General features: G+C 35.6%; 1 protein-coding gene across 1 annotated transcript in view; it reads left to right on the top strand.

Moving 5' to 3' along the window:
* The window catches only part of CUNH8orf34 (chromosome unknown C8orf34 homolog), a 138,550-nt gene that overhangs the window by 36,392 nt on the left and 77,864 nt on the right, over window positions 1–24,294 (top strand). Inside the window, exons 5-7 of the mRNA XM_041464395.1 lie at window positions 9,827–9,855; window positions 15,910–16,079; window positions 19,942–20,108. Of these exons, the coding sequence (XP_041320329.1) occupies window positions 9,827–9,855; window positions 15,910–16,079; window positions 19,942–20,108 (366 nt within the window). The remainder of the gene's footprint in view (window positions 1–9,826; window positions 9,856–15,909; window positions 16,080–19,941; window positions 20,109–24,294) is intronic.

Below are 24,294 nucleotides of genomic sequence, written 5' to 3'. Positions count from 1 at the left end.
AAATGTGTGCATATTGAAGGTGCTGGTAACTGCATTTGATGAAAAAATATATTCTGCTGTGAGATAGGTACTCTTTCATAATACAAATAGCCTTTTAGTGAAGATAACTGACATTTTGTTAGTAATGTTTATATGCTTGTTCAGGCCAGGTGTACGCTTCAGATCAGAGGGGAAGAAACAAATTTATCATGCTTTGAATTCAGTTGACATTCTAAAGTGAAAAAATAGTAATAAGTTAACATTAACCAAAGTCAGTTTTGGGGAATCCCAGAAACAATGGTATCTACGTATAACCAACAGGAGAAAAGTCCTCTTTTGTTTCTTAATTTTGAAGGGGAGTAATCAGTAAACAATCAGCAAATGGGAAAACCATGGTTTTCCATCTAGTAGGAGATATTGCTGGAAATCATAAGGAATGATAGAATCACAGAATGGTTAAGGTTGGAAGGGACCTCGTGAAGGCATCCAGTCCATCACTACTGCTCAGGCAGGCTCACGTAGAGCCAGGTGTCAAGGCTCTTCAATACCTTCAAGAGTGAAAGATCTCTAAGTCCCTCCAGAGTATCTCAAACAGTTATTTATCATAATATGAGAATTAGTTGATGTTGTTTATAATTTTGTTAAGAAAGGTAAGCATGATCTTACCTCTTTAAGAAAAATATAAAATAGTAAAACGTAAAGTTGTATGTTCTGTTTATATTTTACAGGAAAGAAGATAAGCAACAAGAGTAAAAAAATCTCATAACTAGAAGGGTAGAACAAGTTCTAAACAAAATCACAATATGTTAACAAACTGCTAAAATCATGTCCTCAGTTTTGTGGATGAACCTTCGAGTATGTGGGATGTGAGAAGCTTTATATATACATCATGAACTACTTGAATGCATTTAGTAGTCTCTGACAAACACATTAGAATGGGGTTTCATTTAGAACCTTCTACACTGTAGGAAACTATTAATGATTTGCATTCCAGTTATGGAAAATGAACTTCATTTGAATGACACTAACATTTATTGAAGCCAGCCATTTCTGATGGTGGTGATCATGATTATATAACTGTAAATGCACATCTTCAGGACGCATAACTAGACTTTTGTCATTGCCTTATGGGGGGCGTTGTTTTAGGACATAACATGTTAGTATTTTTTTTCAATTGTATATAGTTGATGATCTGAAATTGACGTAGAGTTTATAAAGATGACTTCCCTGATATCAGTTGATCATCTAGCCCTAAATATGTTCTGCTAACTGAACCACAAGACTAGTCATCATGTACAGAATTTTTCCCTTCTTCTCTTCAGCCTGAACTTTAAAATCATGATATTCTTGCATGAGATCAATGCTTATGATTTATTTTGAGATCAACATTTTTAGATAAGCTCAATCAAACCTTTAGGGAAGATAATTTTATCTCAGTACTACAGCTGTTATCTGATACTGCCTTTGCTCATAAAATCCAATTGCTTTTAGTGTGATGTATGAGTAATAATACAAAATAATATTTTCTGAGATTGAAAGAGAAACAATATGAGCATAAATATTACTCTTCAATTATAAACTGGGGCTTGTATGGCCAGGAGGTCCCTGCTACTTATAAGTATCTTTTTCCTGCAGATGTTTTAATCATCTTTTAATTAATTTAACCTTTGTGAAGGTATTTGCCATTCTGATCCAACCTCCCCTAGGTTTCAGGACTAGAGTCTCTTTTTGAATTACATTGTCCTTTTCTTTAGTATTTGGCTTGCTTGAAGTTTCTCTAATACTATTGCAGAACTGGGATTTGTGTAACTGTCATCTCAGCTATGGAACTTTCTAGATCTTAGTGCAAGAGGGTTGGCATTTGTGGAGCAGAACGTGAGCTATGACTGTCCTTGGCTACTGAGTGCTGTGGACTACCCATCTTAACCCACCTATTGCAGTATACACCTTCCCCTAAAGAGTTCTGCAGTTTTATTATTCTCTTCTGAGATGACCCTGGCCTAGGAGTTTTTGGGACATAATACTAGTTGGGTACTTTGCATTTTATTTCTCTGTGTTTGCATAATTCATTAGTCACTAAACCTAATCCTGAAACCTGTATTCTCTGTAGGAGCTGCTCAGAAATTTGGATATAGATATTCTGCAAGTCTAAAGCAAAGATTATTTTGCTAGGGATTGACTATTTTTATCTTTTTATAAAGCCACTGTGAGGAGGAGGGATTAAATCCATGTTTAGTTCTAGATAGTAACTATAAGATGTATATTGTGCTCCTGTGTCAACTTGTGATGCCTTGAAGATGACAGTTTCTCTTGTTTTAATATGGCCAAGTGTTGGGAGGAGTATTATCCTTGTTCAAAATGAATATCACTACAAAAAGTTTAAAGTTGCTTAATAATATGAGGACCTACACCCCTCATTGGTAAAAACTCTGAGGTTTCATTTCAACATGCCTTCACAGAAAATCTCTGAGTTACTACTGGACAAAAGTGGCAAAATGACTCTCTGTAGGTAAAGGAATATTATAAGAATGTCTATTATGATACTCAATGAAAAACATATTTTAAAGTTCCTACACAGAAATGAGTGAGATTTTTTGGTTTTCGTATACTTTTTCTGGGGGAGGAATGCTTTGTTTGGTGTAACGAGAGCAAGCATTTTATGTCCTTTATAATCCAAGAATGGTGTGAAAGAGTTTGTTTTCCTTGTTTTCAACACATGGTTCATAGAGGTACAAGGACTGGAACATAGAGTGCTGCCTGCTGCAGTATGGCACAAGGTTTTGCCATGGGAAATGTAAGTATATCTAAAATGGCCTGTCCCACCAGTAAGAAGAAGATAAGCTTCCCCTGAAGAATGCATAGGGCAGTGAACTGCTGGACAGTTGATATATGTATGATACAGTATTTCTGTGTTTGTGCTCAAAACTGCAGGATTAATAATGGTAGAATAAGAATGCTGTTTCTGTCCTGGAGTTTGTTACAGAACCTGTGATATGCACTATGAGGTTGACAGTCCAGCCATCCAGAAGTTCCCTGGCCTAGACTGATCCTGAGAATGAATTTTGTCAAGTTAGTCAGAGTGGCATTGAAGTTGTCTTAGTATGTCTAAATTTTGAATGTCAAAAGCCATGTGTCAAATCCAGAAAGCTTTGTTGGGCAGGTAGGAAAACTGGCTATTGGGAGCTCTGTGGCCATCTTCTGGATGTTTAGGAAAATGCATAAACATTTCCTTGAATATTGTGTTAAATAATGGTAATTTGGCATACATTAAAGCAGTAGCTTTTTATTTTCTTATGATTGGGTGCACATAAGCCTTCTCAGATGTACATGGTGTGTTAGAAAAATGCAAGTCTTAAAAAAGCCCCTCAACAAATTTTTATTATGTGTTATTTCATCCTGTAATTATTTAAGGACCACAAATAAAAGCAAAAATGGTAGACATCTCTTAAGTTCCAAAACTTTCATTCTAACCAGAACTCCGGATCTGTAATTTCAGGTGCGTATAGCATGTGAAAATATTTCCAGATTTTAAGCTACTGTAAAGCTGATCAGGAATAATGCAGCTAAGGCATTTTATACCTTGCTATTTCATAGAATCATAGAATGGTTTGAGTTGGAAGGGACTTAAAGTTCATTTAGTTCCACCCCTTTTCATGAGCTGGGACACCTTTCACTAGATCAAGTTGCTCCAGGCCCTGCATAACCTGGGAACATTTCCAGGGGTGGGATATCCACAACTTCTCTGGGCAACCTGTTCCAGTGTTTCCCACCCTCACAGTAAAGAATTTCTTCCTAATATCTAATCTAAACACAGCCTCTTTTAGTTTGAAGCTGTTCTATCACTACATGCCCTTGTAGGAAGTCCCTCTACAGCTTTTGGTAGCCCCTTTTTAGGTACTGGAAGGTGCTATAAGGTCTCCCCAGAGCTTTCTCTTCTCCAGGCTGAACAACCCCAACACTCTCAGGCTGTCTTCATAGGGGAGGTGCTCCAGCCCTCTGAGCACTTTTGTGACCCTCCTCTGGACTTGCTCCAGCAGGTCCATGCCCTTCTGTTTTTGGGGGGCTCCAGAGCTGGACACTCTCCAAGTGGGGTCTCACAAGAGTGGAGTAGAGGCAGAGAATACCGCCCTTGACCTGCTGGTCACACTGCTTTCAATGCAGCCCAGGGTGTGGTTGGCTTTTTGGGTGCACCTTTTGAGGTGTACATTGCAGAGTAAAATCAAGCTTCTTGTTTACTGACACTCAGCAGTCCTTCTACCCAGGGCTGCTCTCAGTCCATTCTGTGCCCAGTCTGTACTGGTGCTTGGGAGTGCTCTGACCCAGGTGTAGGACCTTGCATTTGGCCTTGTTGAACTTCCATGAGGTTAGCACAGCCGCCCCACCTCTTAGGCCTGCCAAGGTCCCACTGGATGGCATCCCTTCCCTCCAGCCTCTCAGCTGCACCACACAGCTTGATGTCAACAAACATGCTGAGGGTGCACCTGACCTCACTGTCTGTGTTACTAAAATACACAGCACCCATTTTAATCCCCTGAGGAATGCCACTCACCACTGGTTTCCACTTTGACGCTGAGCTATTCACCACAGTTCTTTGGAGTGTGGCCATCCAGCAATAACCCTCTGACTGATCCACCCATTAAAGCCATGTCTCTCCAGAGTAAAGACATGGATGTTGTATGGGACAGTGTCAAATGCCCTGTACAAGTCTGTGTAGATGAGTCAGATGAGTCAGCAACTTATCAGTTGCCCTTTTTAAAAAATACCTGAAATTGTATGGTGCCTTTTGTTTTGAAAATTGTTTTTATGCTGTTGAATGGAGAGCATCAAAGTCTAAAATACACTTTTCGAAGAGAAATAGTGTCACTTAGTGAAAGCATTAGATATTGGATAAATGAAGCTCTTCTGCTAAGAAGCATATGCATATGCAAAAGCTAGGCATTTTAAGGACTCATGGAATTGTTAACAATGTTCAGTTTTATTTGAAAAGAAAGTTAATTTCTTGGCAAGCTAGAAATGAAACAGAATGTTCTAAGCAGAAAACCTGTACTGTGGAAGATACTTATTCTAGACTTGGAAGGATTTTATTTTATTAAAATATAATGCAAAGGTTTTGAGAGGTGGCTTTTACATCAGAGAAGATGCTGTAACGCTGCATTGATCTCCATCTTTATTTCTCCATACTTACCATTGTGCAGATTGTCATAGGGATAGAAGACTGGGAATAGAAATCTAAGATAGCCATGTAAAGAATGGTTTTAATAGTCCATGCTAATTTTAAGAGACAGGACAAACAAGTAATCTAGTATTTTAAATATAAAAAATCTGCAAGATAAATGGCTAATACAGCATGAGGTACACTTCTTAGGCAGTCTGCTTAAAGTAGACATGGTAATAGTAATTAAAATATAATAAGTTGCAGGTTGTAAGTTACACATTAATAAATATAAGTTAATAAATTACATTGTTATTACATTGTTAGATATATTTAATTTAATCGTAGCATGCCAAACCTTTCTTGCAATCAGACAGTACATTGTTTTTCCTGTCCTCTTCAAAAACCAAGCTAATGACAGAACAAGTGTTCCAGCTGAGAGGGGCTGTGCTAGCATTAACAGCGCCTCTCCAGATTTGTTGCTGATCAGAGATGGCAGCAGTTGTGGCTGTGGAGCATTTCTGAAGGACTGTGGAAACATGTTCATACCAATTACTTCATTGTTCAGCACACTTACAGCACAGAGGGTTGTTACATCCTAAAGTAGAAACAAGTGCCCTGAATTTGTCTTTGTAATTCACCAGACAACTGAGCTGTCTGGATACTTGTGATGCCTGATCAAATTTCAGCACCAGTAATTACTTGTAAAAGGATTTTTTTTTAAATACATGAAATTGGCAGCTAGCTACCTAAATAATTACCACGTTAAACTTTGCCCATGAGTCTTAGCTGATGGTGGGAAGCAAACTTCTCACTGCTTTAGTTGCAATGGTTAGTAAGAGTGGTTGGTCTATTGTATCGTTGTCAGTCACATTATGATATAAAACCATAGCAAATATTGTCTGTGAGAAACAGCTGCTATAAGAATAAAGGTAAAGCATACTCCTTTATTTCTGAAGGATTTGCTTTTGACATCAGAAGACCTCTCCCAATAAAGGAAGGAGAGCAGTTTTTAACAGTCCACTTCATATTGGCTGCTTGGTGTCTTGCAGCAGGGCAATGATGATGCGGCTTTAAAACTTCCATTCTCTGCATTCATCATCATCAAGAGTCAGGCTTTAAATACTCTAAGCTGGAGGAAGTCAGAAATCGTTGTTCATAGTAACTTTTATTCTAACAAAGCCATAGGATTTAAGGTTGAATAAACTAGATGTGTCAGGTTTCCTGGTGTTAAGAGTGTTTTTGTGGTTAGGAATAAGTTTGGATGGAAAAGTTTAGTCTCAAGAAGTGACTAAATTGTCAGATTGAAAGTTTTTAGCACATGGACATTTTTGCTATACCTATGAATGTTTTGCTTAAAACTGCAATGTTGTTTCTATTTAGTAGTTTCATGGAATGGGCTTTCCCTTTGCCTCTAGTGTTCTGTGATTTTATAATGCTGTTTTCCTATTTAGAATATATAAAAGGTAAATGAAAACAAATATAGAAAGTGGCAGAGAGCATAATCAATACACAAAGAAGTGACAAAAGAGTTTTCTTTTTGAAAAATGCTGATGTCTGGATACTAGCAATTACATGAGCCAGAGATAGCAACCATTGTCAGCATTTCTCTATAGAAATTCCAAGTATTTTAAATTGTCAGTGTATGATTTGAAAATAAAGTAAGTGACAGGAAAAGTGACATGCTGAAAAGTCATGAGAGTGCTAAGGGTTAAGAAATTAACTGGAATCCTAAATACTCCTGCACAATAATGGTGACTACCTCTAGTTTTGTTCTCAGGATTAAGGTTTCTTCAGTCAGGTTTGGGTTTTCTTTTCTTTTTATTTTTTTTTTTTTAATATTATGGTAAATATGCAAGAGTTCCAATTTTTTGGGGAGTTATTTTGTGAAAACTGGGGTACATATTATTCCACCTGACATCTGAGCCCAAAAAATGATGTCACTGTTGGGATTTTCTGTCTACTGCACATAGGGTGCAAATCCCCCCTCCTCTCAGTCAGCCAAGACATTCTGTGAGTTTGGCAATTGCAAAGAAAATTGTTAAGAGTTGGGCACACACTAACTGTGGTGCAGTAGTGTCTTGGAACAAATTAGGTGTACATCCAAGGTTATTTGTGGTTATTTATCCTAGTCTCTGCTACTGGAGTTGTGTTATCAGTGACTAAAAGAGTACTGTTAATATTAATGAGGCTCAAGACAACAAAAAGGTCTCTGTGACTGACATGGTAAATACCACCTCCAGAAGAATCACCGTGCTGAGATTGCTGCAACAAGCTTCTTAAAAATTTCTTCCCCAGAATCCTTTTTCTTTTCTCTTGATGCCACCTTGGAGAGACAGTGAGCTAAAAAGAGTTTGCAGGTTTAATTCTGTGATTGCAAAGATCAAAGATTTCTAAGTTTGTAAAATTTTATTTTGGCAGTGTGTCCTCAGAAGCTGCTAATTCTCTATATGCTTGTCTAAAAGATACCGTTTATTTTAGTGTCTTGCTACTGTTTCCAATTTAGTAAAGAAGAAATTTGAGGCATTCTGGTCAATTCAATTACTCAGTTCAGTGTCTTCTCTAAATTCAGAGTAAGTTCTAGGGAGCAATAGGACTTACACAAAGCATTTTACTAAAAACATACTCATTTAGATTATGGATGTTTTAAAATTTTATGTCTTATATGTAATATAATCAGAGAAGTTAGTAGAGGTTTTTGAGTGAGACATATAGTAGTGTGTATTGTTTTTCCATACTGCTTTTGCTACTTTGTTCTTTTAGTACCGATCTTTGATAGGCAACACAGGCAATTGGGTAGTAAAAAACAGTTGGCTTTTTTTTGGAGCAGATTTTTGGAAGTGACAGGATTAGCTTTTTTATCTTCTTTTACCATACTTGAAAATATATATTTTTAAGGGGTGAGTCAACACAAGATAAAATTTCCCTTCTGTCCACTCCCAAGTTACAAGTACCCATTCACAGGGATATATGAAAGCAGAAGAAAAGGGTACTAATCTTCAATACGAGGAAATAAGCCTGTATCAAAACCAAATGAACTATATTAACATTATAGGAAACTGCTAAGAAAAATTGGGTTGACTGTTTAGAGAGTATATGTGGTTATAGAGTGGATTGACCTGGTTATGCAAAATGCATCCATGTGATGGAGAGCTGATTGATAGTAGCCATGTTTTCAAAGATGAGATGAAAAGAAGCTTGATTTAGGTTTTTATTGCCTTCAAGAGTGAAATTATCTTCTCTCTAGAAGATGTCCATTTGGGATTGAAGAAATTCATAACAACTTAAAGTCTGGTTGAATGCAACCTGGTTATTATACTCTCTGGGCATTAGTATTGTGTCTGGGCTATATAATAGTCTGACGTTATTAAAAACTGGCTAATTGCAGTGAGGGATAGAAGAATTAGTCAAAACAGATCTTTCTCAATTTAATCCACTTTAGTACTATTGAATTACTGTAAATATTTATTTAACTCTTGCCATAGTTCTTATGTGTTGATGAGGTCTTTAAAGTATAATTGCAGTTCTCTTAGCACTTTGTTCCTTTAAAAACAGAAATTGCTGTAAGGAATTAATCTAAACTGAGAATTAGCCAAATAGAGTTAATGATGAAAAGCACAGTAAAAATCTCCAAAGAATTCATGCAGTTATGGTATATGAAGTAGTGTAGACCTATACATGTATAAGCTTATATATTAGCTTATACTGCTGCACTCTTAAGTGTGATTTTAGAAAGGGTAAAATCAGCTCTCTATACATATTTTGCAATATAATCTCTTGCATTTCATCAAAGAAGGTGTCTTGATAACATGGTATGATTTAGAAAACAGTTTTCAAGTGTATGTTCTTAGGTATGTCACTTATTTTCACCACCAGGAGAAACTTTTCTTTGGTTTTGAAGTTCTAATCTGGAAATGTTTCTTATCAAATCTCATAAGAATCTAAGAGATGCTTGCTTCCAATCTATCAGAATTTTCAACATAGTAGCAATATACACATGATGATTTGAGTACTCCTTGTGGTATACTGATGTTTGTAAAAAGATAAAAATTCTGAGACCAACTCTGCATATTTAATGTGCTACAGAATAGAAATAATTGAAACATGATGGAAGCAAGCATAGGGAAACCTTGGGCAGGCATCTGCAGAAAAGATGAGCAAATACACAAGTTCTTGTTCAGAGGATTTGGGAAACGTTTTGCATTCTATTGATAAATTCTGCTTTATTCTCTGAAGTTCCACCTGGTTTTAAAGGATCATTTCCACTTTGTATTGTGAAGTAAGAGAGAAATGTCCATATTGCCCTGTAATTGCAGCATAATGTGTTATGCACGCTGGTCAGGGTGAGATTTGCATAATAATGTGTCCATGGTAAATCTGATATTGCTGATTTAATTTTAGAAAGCAAATAGATGTATGCTTAAATTTGTTGTCACTTTACTGGCACATCTGCCATTTTCATTTCCATAGTTTTTTGAAAAGTCATTTTGATAATATTGCAGCTGAGGAAAATGAAGAGTGTATTGTTTCCAGACAATTTCACTAATGGAGTGAAATATGATACATTGTATGGTACAGCCGTATGCAGAGAACACTATGTATAGTTTTCAGACTTAACCTTACTTTTACTTACTGTAGTAAAAGACATGTAGAGAGCATTTTTCTAATTTTTTTAAAAATCTGTTTTGTTTTCAGGCATTGCTATTTCTGATGAACTTGATAAGGTAAGACTGATAAAAGATGTCTAATGAGCAATACAAAGAGACAGATGATTATGATAAGGCACATGCCACTGTCCTGGTATATTCACATCTGTTCTGTTGGGTTCAGAGGAAGTTTGGATGTGGAAAGCTGTATAGGTAAGTACAGTATATGTGGATGCGTTAGGATGTTGACCAAGGATGGGCTGTCAAGTGTGGAAAAAAAAAAAAGTGACTGAGTTTAAGAGACTCAATGAGACCATTAAGACCAAATGGAAATACTTTTGATCTTGATGCCATCTTTGCTTAATATGTATTACTTTGTGTACTTTTGGAAACATTTAGCCTTGAATACCTTTTAATTCATGAAATTGAATTCTGCATTCCCAAATATGATTAGTGAGAAATTATTTTTACCACTCATATTTACTCAGGAATGCACAAGTCATAAAGATCAGTCTTTACCTCCTTGCTGAACGCAAAAAATGGTCTCTTCAGTTCTGGCTATTTTTGATACCTTACACAGCTAACATGAATTTTAATTCTAGGTCTAATAAATTCTACACTGAAAAATTAATCAAGATCCGTTTATTTAAGTACTTACGGAAACAGAACCAATTTTTCTTCCCTATTTTCAGCAGTGAGCAGCAGTGTGCTTCTAGTGCCAAGAAACTTGCATTGTGTTCTTGGTGTCAGAAACCATTGCTGTCAGGAAAATGAGTTCACAAGGTACATAAGATGCAGGAATAATGCCTAATATAGAACACTTTGTTTTTTTAAATAACTTTTGTTTCTGCTGTTAAAATGAGGACACAAATCCTTCTGACACAAGTGTGTATAAAATAACCTTCATTGCGTTCTCTGAGGAAGGCCAGTTAGGTAAGACTGATAAATGTTACCGTGCTGTCAGGTGGATCTGTGGCTGCCATTTCCAAGCTATGGCATAAGTCTTCTCACTGTTTCCATAACTGGGCTCAGAAGTGATGGTAAACACAATTAGTTAGTCCTTCCATTAGAACCCTCACCTTTGTGAGTACTTATGAAGAACTCAATTTGTTATGTTTTGTTGTTGAAAAAGCCCTCTAAGATACTCTTTGAGGGAGGAAAAAGACAATTTAGGCTAGAGCCTGGTGTCACATGCTTTTTATATATATATTTTAGCAAATAATTTCTTTTTGGTTTGGGTTTTTTTAAAACTATGATATCTTATTGTTCAGAAACATTAATGTTTTTTAAATTTAGTTATTCAGTGTGAAAACTCAGATGGAGAACATAATTGGGGAATTTCCACAGGATCCAGCCTGAGTGAAGAATCAGGGTTTTTTTGTTACTATATACTTTATTTTTTGTACTTTAAAACTGGAGAGTGGTAGGCTTTTTTTAAAAAAAACTTGGAATAAGGTTATATACTTTTAATAATACATTGAACGTTCTTGAAGTCAAAAGCTCTTTTTACAAAAACCCCAAACAATTAAACTCTCTAGCATGCACCAGTTGTGCAGTACAGCTCAACAGGCTTTCAGCATAGATTTAGAGATGAGTGATTTTTTAACCTCCATGATCTTTAGTGAACTTAATTTCTATTTATTGTTTGATCCTTTAAGGATTTTTAATTAATGTAAAATCTAGTGTGTTTTAAGAATATAAGCATGGCCAAGACCATTCTGTGAAATTTTGCCTCCTAGGAATGATCCCTTACACAAGCTAATTTCTAAAATGTTCCTGTGACTTGTTTCTACGTGTATTATTTGTCTTGGGCCAAAAGCAGCTAAAGACAACCTGATAAAAGTTGTTTTAACATTAAAGAGAATTGGTTCTATTTCACCTGAATGTGTTCACAGATGATGTTTATTTTCAGGTATAAATGTAGTCAAGTTTTAATTTTTTAAATACATGCTGATACTAGAGCTTCCTTATCTAAACTGTAGCAGGACTGAATAATTTTTGAAATCACATTCATCTGTGGTTTGGATTAACAGTTTAACTTATCAGGTGCATATCTTTGGACAAGAACAGCATGGCCAAACTTGGCATTGGATTCTAGTAAAACATCAGCATTGCAGAGATGTTATAAGAGCCATATAAAACTCTTCTGTGTGCTCTTCCTTTCTTTACTTTCTTGATGAACAGGAATATTTTGGGGAACTAAGACTATGACAAAGCCCATAATTATGCCATTTTATCTGTGGTTTAGCTTATGAACCTAGAGAAAACAGAGAATGCACGTGCATGTTTCTTTATTTTTGATTCTTTATTTTTGTTTCTGATTGTCTTTTTTTTCGAAAAAGTATTTCTTTCTGGGTTCAGTAACCTCTAGCTGCCTTTGTCAGGGGAGTACTTAATCAGCATTTTTGGTAGATGTACCTCCCCCTCCAAGTAATCCAGTTAATTAGTTAGTTGCTTAGTTACTCTAGCATTTGGATTTGGAAAACCGTTTTGCTCTGAATCACCTTGGTGAAAGAGTGTTTCATTTAAATGGATTATTGTCAAATATCTCCTAGTATCAGCTTTTTGTCAGTACTTAGAGCTTTTGTCCAAGACAGTAATAGAGAAAATACAGGCACACAAGGTGAGTCTTTCAGTCAATATGGAATTTTCCAGTTTGACATAATCTCCTAAAATTTCCAAGTTCACTAGTAACCTTGCAAAAAAAGCCAAAAAATCCTAAAATTACTGCAATTAAAATAGGTTTATTGTGTCAATTACCTTCTTTTTCATTTACTTCAGGCTTGCAGAGGTGTTCTGTCTCTTGGTGATTCAGCCTCTGTCTCTAGGCCAAGGAAGCTATGTAAAGTCAGAAACTGGCACTGCAAGTACACTGTGTAAGGAAAGAAATAAGAAGGGATGCCTTGTCAGTCACATATTTTAAAATGCAGATTTAATATAATACATATTTCTGAACTGACTCACTCTCATTGCCACTGAACAGAAACTATTGAAGGATTTTAGGAAACTGCACACTTCCATGCATAATGTCAAGGGTTTAATGTAAACAAAGAAGAGCTAGGATATCCGTCTTTTTTTTGATATTCACAGAGTTCTAGGGTGAAAAAAAACCAAACCTCTAGTGGAAAACACTGAAGAGTGAGACCTGTCATAACATTGTGACATTTGTCTGGAATTCCCATGATATCTTTCAGTCACTTCAAACAGTAATAATGGGAGATACTTAAGTATTAGAGATCCAGAGTTAGACCCAAGTGAAAATCTAAAAATTAATTGTAAATTTTGACCCTCAATGTTAATATTTTTTTTCTATGCTGTCTAGGGCATACTTTGTTCTTATATGTAGTATTCTAAAATTAAAACAGGTTACAATTAATAAAATAGAACAAAAATATTTCTCACTATGGAGATTCCCTTAAAATCCATATCAGAAAATAGGAATACTGAGCTCTTTAAGTTATGCTAAATAAATGGATATACAAAAGCTGTCCTCTGAGGTAAAGGTTGCATCCAGCAGCCACATCTCAGCCCAATGTGAAGAGTAAAATCAGCTGTCTGTCAGTCTTTCCCTTCTTCTCCTTTTCTCCACATAAAGGTAGCTTGTGTGTTTCAATTTGGTAGCCACTTACGTGGACAAGTGGATGACACCTGGACTGCACCATGAAATAGTCCTCTTTGTTTTAGTGCAGATTTCAATACCTACCTGTACTGAAAATATTTCTGCACATACTACTGTCACTGTCAATATCATCTGTTATTTATGAGTGAATATAAATTGGAAATCAATTAAGATTCTAAAGTTTATATGAAGAAAAACAACCAAAACTATAAAATCTTTTTTGAGAACAGAATACTTCATCTCAATATTTTGTAGCCTTTGAAATAGACTGCCAAATAAACATCCTGGTGTTCTGAATAGAGCTGTCTCTGCTTCTCCATTTGGTGCTTTCACTGAGGCTGATTATAGTTGAAAGGAGGACAATAAATTAGGTCGCTGAAACTGTAGTGTACTAATCTAACACAATTCAAAAAGGAAAGCAAGGTGATAAAGTGAGGCAAAGCATGACTGTGTAATGTAAATTACATTTCTGGTGAGTATGAAAGTGCTACTTTATCCTTAAAATGCCTATGAAAGAAGTTAGCATAGCAAGTCACAGAATTCATGTTCTACTTATTTATATGTTGATTTTGTAGTGTGTAGTGTCAGGAAAAACTTATGGGCAAATTTTTTTGTGCTTTGCATTTTCAGTTAAGGGACTGAAACCTTTTAGCAAGATTGACAGTGCAAGTTATTCTAACTAACTAGTTCCAGGAACAATTTTTATTAATTATTAAAGATTATCCTGGGGAGAAAGGGATGGGATAAAATAGCTAGAATAATAGGAATAAACCTCAGAAGGGACCACATGGTTAATTAACTAATGTAAGCACCTTGTGTAATGAAGGCATTATGAGCAAGGAAATAATCTTTTTTCTAAACTCACAGGAATTGTCACACTTGTGACAATTTACACTTGTCAAGTGCCCAGAGGTGACTGTCATCTAGTCTATATTACCTAAATGTGCCACAGCTCCAAATAGACACACAAAACATGTATTTGTAAATACATAAAAAAACCCCAACTCCACTGGTTAAGTATCCTAAAACATCTGAAGCCATGGATTCAATTTTCAGTGGTCCTTGCAGAAAAAAACCCATTGTGTAAAAGTGAATTAGTCAAGTGGTGGACAAATATGGACAGTGGTATGGGGAGTGGGGTGTGGAAAAGCACTCACAAGCACATTGCAGAAAGCAAAATGAAAGAACAAGGGTGAGTGAGTCAGATCCAAGGCCTGGGTTACATTTGACTCTCAAAATAGAGGTTCTTGTGCTCAGCAAAATTGTACCATCTAGTCAAAAGGTAAATATATTCATATTGAAAGCATTTTGCAGCTTTTTTTTTTGTTTGTTTTTTGTTTGTTTGTTTGTTTGTTTGTTAAGTGATTTTCAGTAGAGGCCTCTACTTCAAATTGCTTTTACTGTATCTGTTTCAATTAGGAGAATTCAAAACTGGTTTGTTTTTAGGAAGGAGATAAAATATGGTTTCTAGGCTACCTAGTCAGTATGCTGTACTTTTTTCAGATGTTTTTTGTTTGGAAAGCATTCTTTTATGGCAGGATATTTATTGAGGCACTAAGGTAACAGCCATTACAGGATTTGCTTTCCTATAATTTTCACTCATTAAATGATAGGAATATATCTCTCCTAATTGGCACACTGTGTTTGAAATATTTTGAGTAGCCTATAAACAGTTTAATTAACGAAAAGTAATTATTCCTATCCCATAATTTCATATCCTTTTTTTTCTGGCATACAGGTGTGTTTTTTAGTTTGACTATGCTGTTCTACGTGACCCTTTATCTACAACCATTCTAGTAAAATTGAAAAGAGAGATACTCACTACATTAGAATGCTTTTTCATACAATTTAAGGACAACTTGTTACTTTAATCTAAATTCCTAATATGCTGGTGCAAATTATTGCTATTGTTTTGAATATGTCAATTATATTTTGCTTGCTTCTTGTAATCCTGTCCAATTTATTGTCCTCCAGTAAGTGGTTAAAAATACTTTCAGAAATGCATTTTATTCAAATGTTAATACCATTTTCAGAATAGAAAGATATATTATGTAAAGCCCAGCAGGGTTATTTTTAAAATTCAAAATGCAGATGTAGTTATTAGTTTCGCATTAATTCATAATGCAAATAAGAGTGATGCTATTAATCTACAACAGTCTTTTGGCTGGGTTTTTTTTAATGTAAGTGGCCTTGTGTTGCTGAGCAGAACAGATACACTGAAGATTTTAAGAGATGTGCATTTATTTAAAATAGTGATTTTTCTACAGTTGTAATTAAAAAAAAAAAAAAAGTGATTTGAGGCATCAGGCATTCCATTTCTTGGAATTTTCTTAATGGAGAACTTTTCATTAGTCCATCATTGTTTCTGGGTATTTTGTAGCCGTCTGAAATGATAATGCAATGTATTGGTTTTGTACTTCTAAAATTTTTTTTTCTTTTCTTTCTCTGTTTACATCTATGGTTGAGAACAAACAGTGCATTATTTATTTTTTGTTATTTTTATTTCTCTTCAGGACACAGCAGGTTTTAATACTCCCCTTCTCAGACCTCGTGTTATTGGAGAATGGATTGGCCGTGAAGAGAATGACGCAGACCCTCTGGCTGCTGAGATGCTGCAGCCACCAATACCAAGAAATAAAAATGAGCAGTGGGACAGTGAGGATAGCAGCAGTCCCGGAGGAAGGTGGGTTTTCGATCTGGCCTAGAAACTTTGTATTTTGTGAAACAGAGGTGTCTTTGTTAAAAAAATTCCATTTCTGAGGGCAGAGTGCAGGGGTTTTGAATTCCCATGCCACAGCATGGGCACATGCAGAATAAATAGAAGTCATTAATATGTGACTTTTTTCTTCTCATGCTTTTCTATATGATTAACTTAATACCCATTTGCAATCCTATGGATTTATTCCCATGTGAAAAACTAAGTGTATTTTGACATGGTTGGGGTCTATTGTGTAATAATGTTGTGATGTATAGCTTCATTCAGATACTTCATACCTTTCCATCTTTCCTGGGCTGGTAGTAGCTATTTATTAACTTTCTTGACACTTAAGTGATAAATCTAGTTTTCTCATTTAAAGGAGAGATAGGCAAGGGAAGCAGTATCTATGTTATTTTTAACAGGACTTCCTAAATTCATTTTCATTTCACGTCTTAGCTTTTTTGGTGTTAATAACAAGTCTTTCTCAAAGAGAAATTTTGTTCTCTGCAGTAAATGATTTCTGAAGATTTATTGTGCTTGAATGAAAGAATTTGTGCTTCAGCTGCATGGGAGAGATTATAATACAAGGAGTCTATTTTCCATGATTTAAAGATATGTTCATCACAGAAGGTTAAATATTCACAGCCTTGCTTTAAAAGGGATAAATCTTCTGCACTGCCTCTGTTAATTGACTTAGGCACCTATGTTCTTCCTTAGCCTTGGAGCATATCTCCTGGGTTATTACTAGTACTTTGACTGGAGCAGACATCTTTTTCTACCTTTTTTTGGAAGGCAGAAACTCTCTGCTTTTCCTTTGAAAAGGTCTGAGGTATTCCTTCAGTTCACATTCTTGCATGTGCCTTCTACATTGGAACTCACCTCCCTCTCACACTGAAACTAATGTGTCACTAGCTGTGCTGTTACAGACTGCATTCATTAACTTTCCTCACATCTTGGGAATATTTGTTATCCATGAGTACTTCATTTAATTAGATTATTGTGGAGGTAGCTTTGAGTACTACTATTTCAAAGAAGTAGCAGTGTGTAGTAATGATCCCTCAGCCAGCCCTTGGATGGGAACCAACAGAACTCAGACTCTGGGTCTCTTCAGTGCAGTTCCTGGGAAAATAATGGAGTCAGCAACTGGCACTGTAGCTTGATTGTGCAGGCCTGGGTTTCTTTTTCCTTATTCAGCAGTTCAGTAAAGGCATTGAATAGATCTGTTCCATGTTTCAGAGCAAATTGAGGATATTGTATCCCTTCTGTCAATAGAAAGGAGAAAAAATAAGCATCTCTGTCTAATTTCCAGAAGGGAGCAAGGAGGTCTAGTTCTGGGCAACAGACATGATTCAAAGCAGCACGTTTTTCTCTTTGTAGAGGGTGGTACAAGCTGAGAGAAACCTCACAGCTAATGCTATAATTAAAAATGTGATTAATGGCTTTGAGTATAGTATTTGAGGAATCATGTTGAGTATCATTACAAAATCAGGTTTCCTGATGTGTGAATAAGGAGAATATAGGAAACTTGAAGCCAGGAAAGACTCATGGGATACTGATGTCTCTGTAGGTACAGTAAGTGCTGAAGGCCTACTGAAAAATATGTATTGCTAAGTGGGAGTACTGATTTTCAGTGGGAATGAGTAACTACTAAATTACATGCAGCATATGGATTTACATTTGGATTACTGATTTTATGTCTGGGATAATTCTTTGCTTCATTAGCATTTCATCAGCTTTTGTATGGCATTTATAAAAATCATGTTTGCAGTCTTGCAAAGGAGTCACCAAGCTGCAGAACTTCAAGATAGTGGTGATACTAAAATTGATGTCAACTATATATGGAAATTTTAAAGACCCATGTTGATCAAGGTTAATCTGAATATTTAATAATAGTTCACTAATAACTGGCAGTTTCTTCAAGGTCTGATGTAGTGTTACTGTAAATTAAAGTGCTATTAGCAGAATTTTGGAAATGACCACACACCAAATGCACGAGACAAGTACCAAGTAATAATAACTTAGTTTTAATGTAGCAAATAACTAGTACACTTAAAAATAGTGTACTAGTTATACTAAAAATAGTGTATTAGTGTACTAAAAATAATGGGTAGAGTGTTTTGCTCTCAAAAGAGTGACTTTATCAGTTGGAAAAAAAGTTCGTCTATGTCATCTGAATTTCAATACTCTATTTCATAGTTAATGTAGCCATAAGTAGTTAAGTTACCTTTTGTAAAAATAAGTTTCATTTTGGGAAATGAAAGAGAGGGCAATTTGAAATACCCACATTTAGTGTTTCCAATTTTGTCTTGTTAAATTTTATTTAGTAACACTTCTAATAAAAAGTGATAGGTTGTTTATCACTATTTATCAGGATTTATGGGATAAGCCAGCAAACTCTTAGAACTAATTATGATACTCAGTTAAAATACAAGAATGAGAAAGTCAAAACTGTAATTGTTCCATTATTTCCAGTTTGTATGTTTTGTTTTACCTGTCACTAAACATAAGGAAATGGTACATATATGAAACACTATATAAATATCTAAAGGATCAGACATAGACAAATCATTGGTAGAGTAAGTGCCATCAGTGTGGTGCGACGGAACCACCATTTCCTCCTGAAAAACATGCATTCCTGTGATGATGAGCAACGGAAGCAGACATGTCATATATTTGAAAGCCCGGTCCAGTAACTCGAAAAAAAAAAGAGCAACTGAAAGGACAGGTGTCACTACTGCTCTGACTGGGAAAGACAGTGTATCCAGTCTGAGGTAGCTCTGTTAGAGATGTCTTGTCAAGTGGATGAAGGGTCACCTCTTTGTCCTTGATGTTCTGCATGGCTACCGAGGAAAGATTGTGTTTGTCAATGGTTTTGCACTGCTCTCTGTTGCTGCTGTAAGGAAGAAAGGCAAGGTATTAATAAGTGACAACAGAGCACAGAAAAGTGCTGAGGGCAATCCTGCTGGTACTGAGTTCATCTTTCAGAAATTTGAACTCCATGAAAATAGGATTAAACCCATTTCCAAATCACTGTTAGTAGTTTTCTACATGAAAAATTTCTTGGAGGAATTCTGAGAAGATGCAAGGCACTTGGGAATCTTCCTCCAGGGATAATGAATGTACACAATGGGGAATTTGAGTGGTTTTTATTAGATGTCTTGTCTCTTAGAGCGTGAAATGACCTAGAGCTTGCAGAGGTCCCATTCATAACCTGATGTCCTAAACTCAAAGCCTGTTCTTCATCTCCAAGGTGCACTTTCTCTTATTTTTGCTGGAGAAATGAACAGTTGTTGATTATATTAAAAATCATACATTTGCAACAATTCTGCCTTCCTGCAACAGACTGTAAGGACAGTCTGTGTTGGTGGTACACTCATGAGGTACCTCTCATGTGGGGCACCAAACTTCTGTCTGTTTTATGTTCATACAGAAAGGAATGGCAAACTATAGCAAGTCCTGCCTTAGACCCTTCTGACATCTGTACAGTTCTGGTTGTCTGTTATTTAGGTCAGAGGCACAATTCAACAAATCAGGAAAAGTGTATAATCCTGTGGGGTAATGGTATCGAAACCACTCTAGAGAGCAATTTTTTGTTGTCAACTTCTTTCTATGCATCAATGCCTTTGCAATACTGATTTCTAATTGACATCCTGTTGTTCTATATATTTAGCTTATTTGGACTTGATTAGTGCACATAAAAATCAATGGGAAATTTCCCAAATTCAATCAAAACATTAAGTAGAAACTGAAAACACAAAATGTCTTACAACATCCAATGATCAGGGAATGAGTGATGTATTTTGAAGAGAGCACCAGTAAGAGAAAGTTGTGCTTTGCTCCCTCACAGCTTAAAAATGGAGCCAAAGACCAAAGGATTAAAACATCAACAGCAGCAACATAAGAAACTGCTGGCTGCCATGCTTTCTCAGGACTCCTTTGATTCTGCTCAAAGCACAGCTCCATCTGTAACCGAAGAAGACATTGACAATGAAGATGATGCAATGGAACTACTGGGTAACTGCAAAAAATTATGTGTATTTTCTGAATTTTTTTATTATAAAAAATCAAACAGGGATTAGTCAGAAACTGCTCCCTATGTTTGAAGCTAAAGTATTCAGCAGCTATGTGAAGGTTCATTAGGGTTTAATGTGAAAATTTCAGGAGAAATGTAAGGAGGACCATAAATGTGTATGAATAAACTCCCAGCTGCATCCAAATTCCATGAAATCAAATGCTTCAGGTGCTTAAAGTAATTAATTTGGTTTCCTACATAAATCCTTTCCACGTTTTACTTGCAGAATGTATTTCTGTACAAGGAACAGAATCAGCTTCACTGTCTTTCATCTGGTTCTACTTTTTCTTAGCTGTATCACAGTTTTAACTTCAGTAGATTTTTTTTTTACTTACTATCTACACAAAGTAGTAATGTGAATTTGTAACCTCTTCAGAGGATTTGATTGTAATTTTCCACTAGACTGTATTGTATCTTAAATTGCACTCTAGAAGACCTCATGCTCACTGCTGCCTCCCTTTCCTAGAATTACTAATTGTATTTAATTAATAGTGGTTCTAATTGTACTTAATAATTTCTTTTCTGCTATTTTTCAAAGTTTCAGTGTGTGATGCTTAACAGGCAGTCATGGATTTCATTACTTGTTCACAGTTTCTTCTCTGTGGAACTTTGTGTGGAATCAAAGCTTGGGAAATTCACAATCTCAGAATCACTAAGATTTCTTGAGTTTATGAATTCTGGCATGATTTTTCTTTTTCAGGTTGGACCTTAATCTAAAAATCAGGAAAACACAAGCTGCTCGTTTTACTTTCTATATTTCTGTTGCATCCTTGCTATAGTCTTCAAAGAAACACAGGACAGTTGAGGTTGGAGGGGACTGCTGGAGGTATCTAGCACAACATTTTGCTCAAAATAATCAGCCATTGCAGGTTTTTCTATGTGAATTTTGAGTCTCTCCAAAGAGGAGAGAGTCTCTGGGCAGCCTGTTCCAGTGCTTGACTGTGCTCATGGTAAAAATATATATGTATATATATTCTGCTTAATTAAATGTGAATTAATAAATAATTTCCTTTTAATTTTTCAGTAGTTTTAAGTTTGATACATGCATTTGTTCTACAAGAAAGAAGAGAATGGCCTGGATCACTCATTGTTTATTACACAGGGGATAGATTTTTTTTGTTAATTTCTGTGTGGACAGTGAGCAAAATGTATACAATAGATGCACAGGTTTTTCTTCCAGACACTTGAATCCCTGAAGTTATCTGGAACCAAGAAGGCAGTATAAAGGAATTTTCTAGCGTCTTGACATTTGGGTAGAAAATTATCTATGTACAAAGTAATGTTTTGGAGGTTTTTTTTAAATAAGTACTTGATTGTAAGAATTCATCCTAGTTTTGTGCCATGCAAAACCTGGAATATTTTTCTATTCTGCAGTTCATCAAAACTGGCTAAGTTTATATCAAACCAACGTAAAACTAAGAAAGTTCATGAATAGGACCTCCAGTTTGGGTAGGGTGTTATATAAATGAATGTAAGATTCTGAGGCAAATTCCTGACATATTTGAGGAGTAGCCATGCTTGCAGTGATTATAATATTGCCATGTTGTAGTAACAACCACTGAGAGTTCAATATACACTGAGCTTTCAGTGGTATTCAAAGTGCTGTCCTTCTAAAAAACTGGCTTTTATTTTAATTCTCATTTTGCAATTTGCTGACAGTATGTATTATATTTGGTATAATGGTTATGCTACATTCCCCAGAAATGCTCAAAATTTGAGAATGACTGTGTTACATGGGAAGGATGTTTTTGGTTTCCTCTGAAGGTAACAAAGAAATTCAGTTCCTATCAGCAAGTATAGGTCTTTTTCATTGCTATATTTTCCAGGTCAGTAACTGATACTGTGATTGTTTTTTTGTGTTTTGGGGTTTTTTTGTGTGTTTTGTTGTTGTTTTTGTTGGGTTTGTGTTTTTTTTTTTTTTTTTTATTTTGTACCACATTAATCCATTAACTGCTTCTATGCTTTTTACAGAACCTATATGCAGTATAACTGCTTTCAAATCATGGCTTTCTGCCATCACTGAATTGCAGGGCATTGTTGCATATAGCTCTTTGATTTGTTCTCTTCGGAGTTCAGTATTCTTTGTTTATTCAACCCTTTCTTAAAAAAATTACAAAACTTCTTGCTCCTATGTCAGGATTCTGGGAAAACTGTTCTACTATTTATAGCAGATAATTTAAAGCATACACTACATTTAAAATACAGAACACAGACATCCATCTTTAGGTGTGTTCAAGAGAATCTTTTTCAGATTTTGGCTGATTTATTTAGGTATTAAAATAACGAAGCTGACTTTTTGCTTATTTTCTTTAAAAAAACTCTATCGCCTAGGTAAGTCAATTAAGGTTTTACCTAGAATTCTTTTATATTCCAAATAAAAGAAACAATTGCATTGTTACCCATTTCAAAAGAAATGTATGTGCAAAGAAGAAAAAGAATGTTACAGGGCTATATTCTGATTTCAGTTATCACTTTTTATATGCAAGATAACATGCATAGGAGCACTGTTCCCATGATGGAGACTTTCTAAGTGTGTTAATTAAGCAGGTGGCTGAAATACATTAGTGACCGATAATATCATAATGGAAAGGATCTTCTTGACTTCAAGAAGCTGAGAACTGTAACTGTCAATTCACATGTGTTTGTTAATGTTGAAGGATCTCGAATGTCTGGGACAAAACTATATCAAAGGACTCATTTTTTACACATCATAATGCCAAGTATTGTATTTTGTATATCTAAACAGGAGCTGATGTGATTATTTGAGAAATTCTGCAACCCTTTTTGGAGTTCTATGACTTTTGGGCTTAAGCTGTCTCTCACATTTGGGTGAAGTCTGCTGAGACTTAGAAATTATGTTACTCTCTCCGTATCTCACTGATGTGTGTTGGAGAGGACTGAACTGTTATTTTCTCTGAAATTGCTATGAGTATTGATTATACAGTCACCAAAGCATGACTTGTTTGGTTTTAAAAACTCAATTGACTAAGTGTAAGAATATAATTGCTTAAGTGTATTGCTGTGCATAAATATACGCATTGTAAAAGCATAAGGATTTCTGTAGCACAATTTTATACTATAATGTATACTTAAATATACATTCTTAAAGTTTTTACAAGTTAAGGAAGATGAGAGAGACGTTCTGTGTTGCTTTACATAATCATGGCATAGAGAACAAGTCCTGTCAGGAGCAGCTCAGGGGAAAAGGATTGTTTAGGCTGGAGAAAAGGAGGCTCAGAGGAAACCTTATCACACTCTCCAGTTTTCTGAAACGAGGCCAGGTAGAGTTTTCTGTCTTCTTCCATTAACAAGTGATAGGACAAGGCCACAGGTCATGCCAGGGGAGATTTAGGTTAAATATTAGAAAAAGCTTTTTCATGGAAAGGTTTGTCGAGCATTTTAACAGGCTGCCCAAGAAAATGGCTTAGTCACTAACCCTGGAGGGATTTAAAAGATGTGTAGATGTGGCACTTAAGGACATGGTTTAGTGGTGGACTTGGCAGTGCTAGGGCAATGGTTGAACTTGATGATCTTAATGGTCTTTTCCAGCCTAAATGATTCTATGATTCCGTGATATTTAGTCATAATACTCAAGCAGCAATTTCTTGGTTTTGCCCAATCTCTCTGTGTGTTCATGGTACTAAATGTGTTACCATATGTTAACAGATGCTGTGCAGTAGTTAACTCTGTAGCACCTCTGCAAAGGGCGCACAGGAAGTTCACTCACACAACTGTGGTTGAAGTGAAAGGTGGTGATGACTGAAGCCAAATTCCTGCAATTAATGCATATGCCAGTCTGTATGATTCTCAAGAGCCTCTCTGATTTCAATGCAAATAATCTTATATCTGAGCTGAACTTAAGTGTTTGAAGCATCAGGACTTGTAAAACTCTTCTTTGGAGCTGGTTTCACAAAAATTATGCTTTTTTCCCAAAATGTATAAATTTGAAGTGAAATGCCTCATGTTTATTATGTGTAATTCCTTCTATACAACAATAAATACAATAATAAACCAGAATCTTTAAAGATAGTAGTGCACTTCAATTAGAAATAAACTTTCCAGTTACTGCTTTGGGAGATACCTGATGTGTTCTTTTTGCTTCTTCGAATCTTTAGAATTTCTTTTTTT

This window comes from Pyrgilauda ruficollis, unplaced genomic scaffold (genome assembly GCF_017590135.1).
Source record: "Pyrgilauda ruficollis isolate IOZ18807 unplaced genomic scaffold, ASM1759013v1 scaffold18, whole genome shotgun sequence".
Lineage (NCBI taxonomy): Eukaryota > Metazoa > Chordata > Aves > Passeriformes > Passeridae > Pyrgilauda > Pyrgilauda ruficollis.
This window is presented reverse-complemented; position numbering and strand designations above follow the sequence as displayed.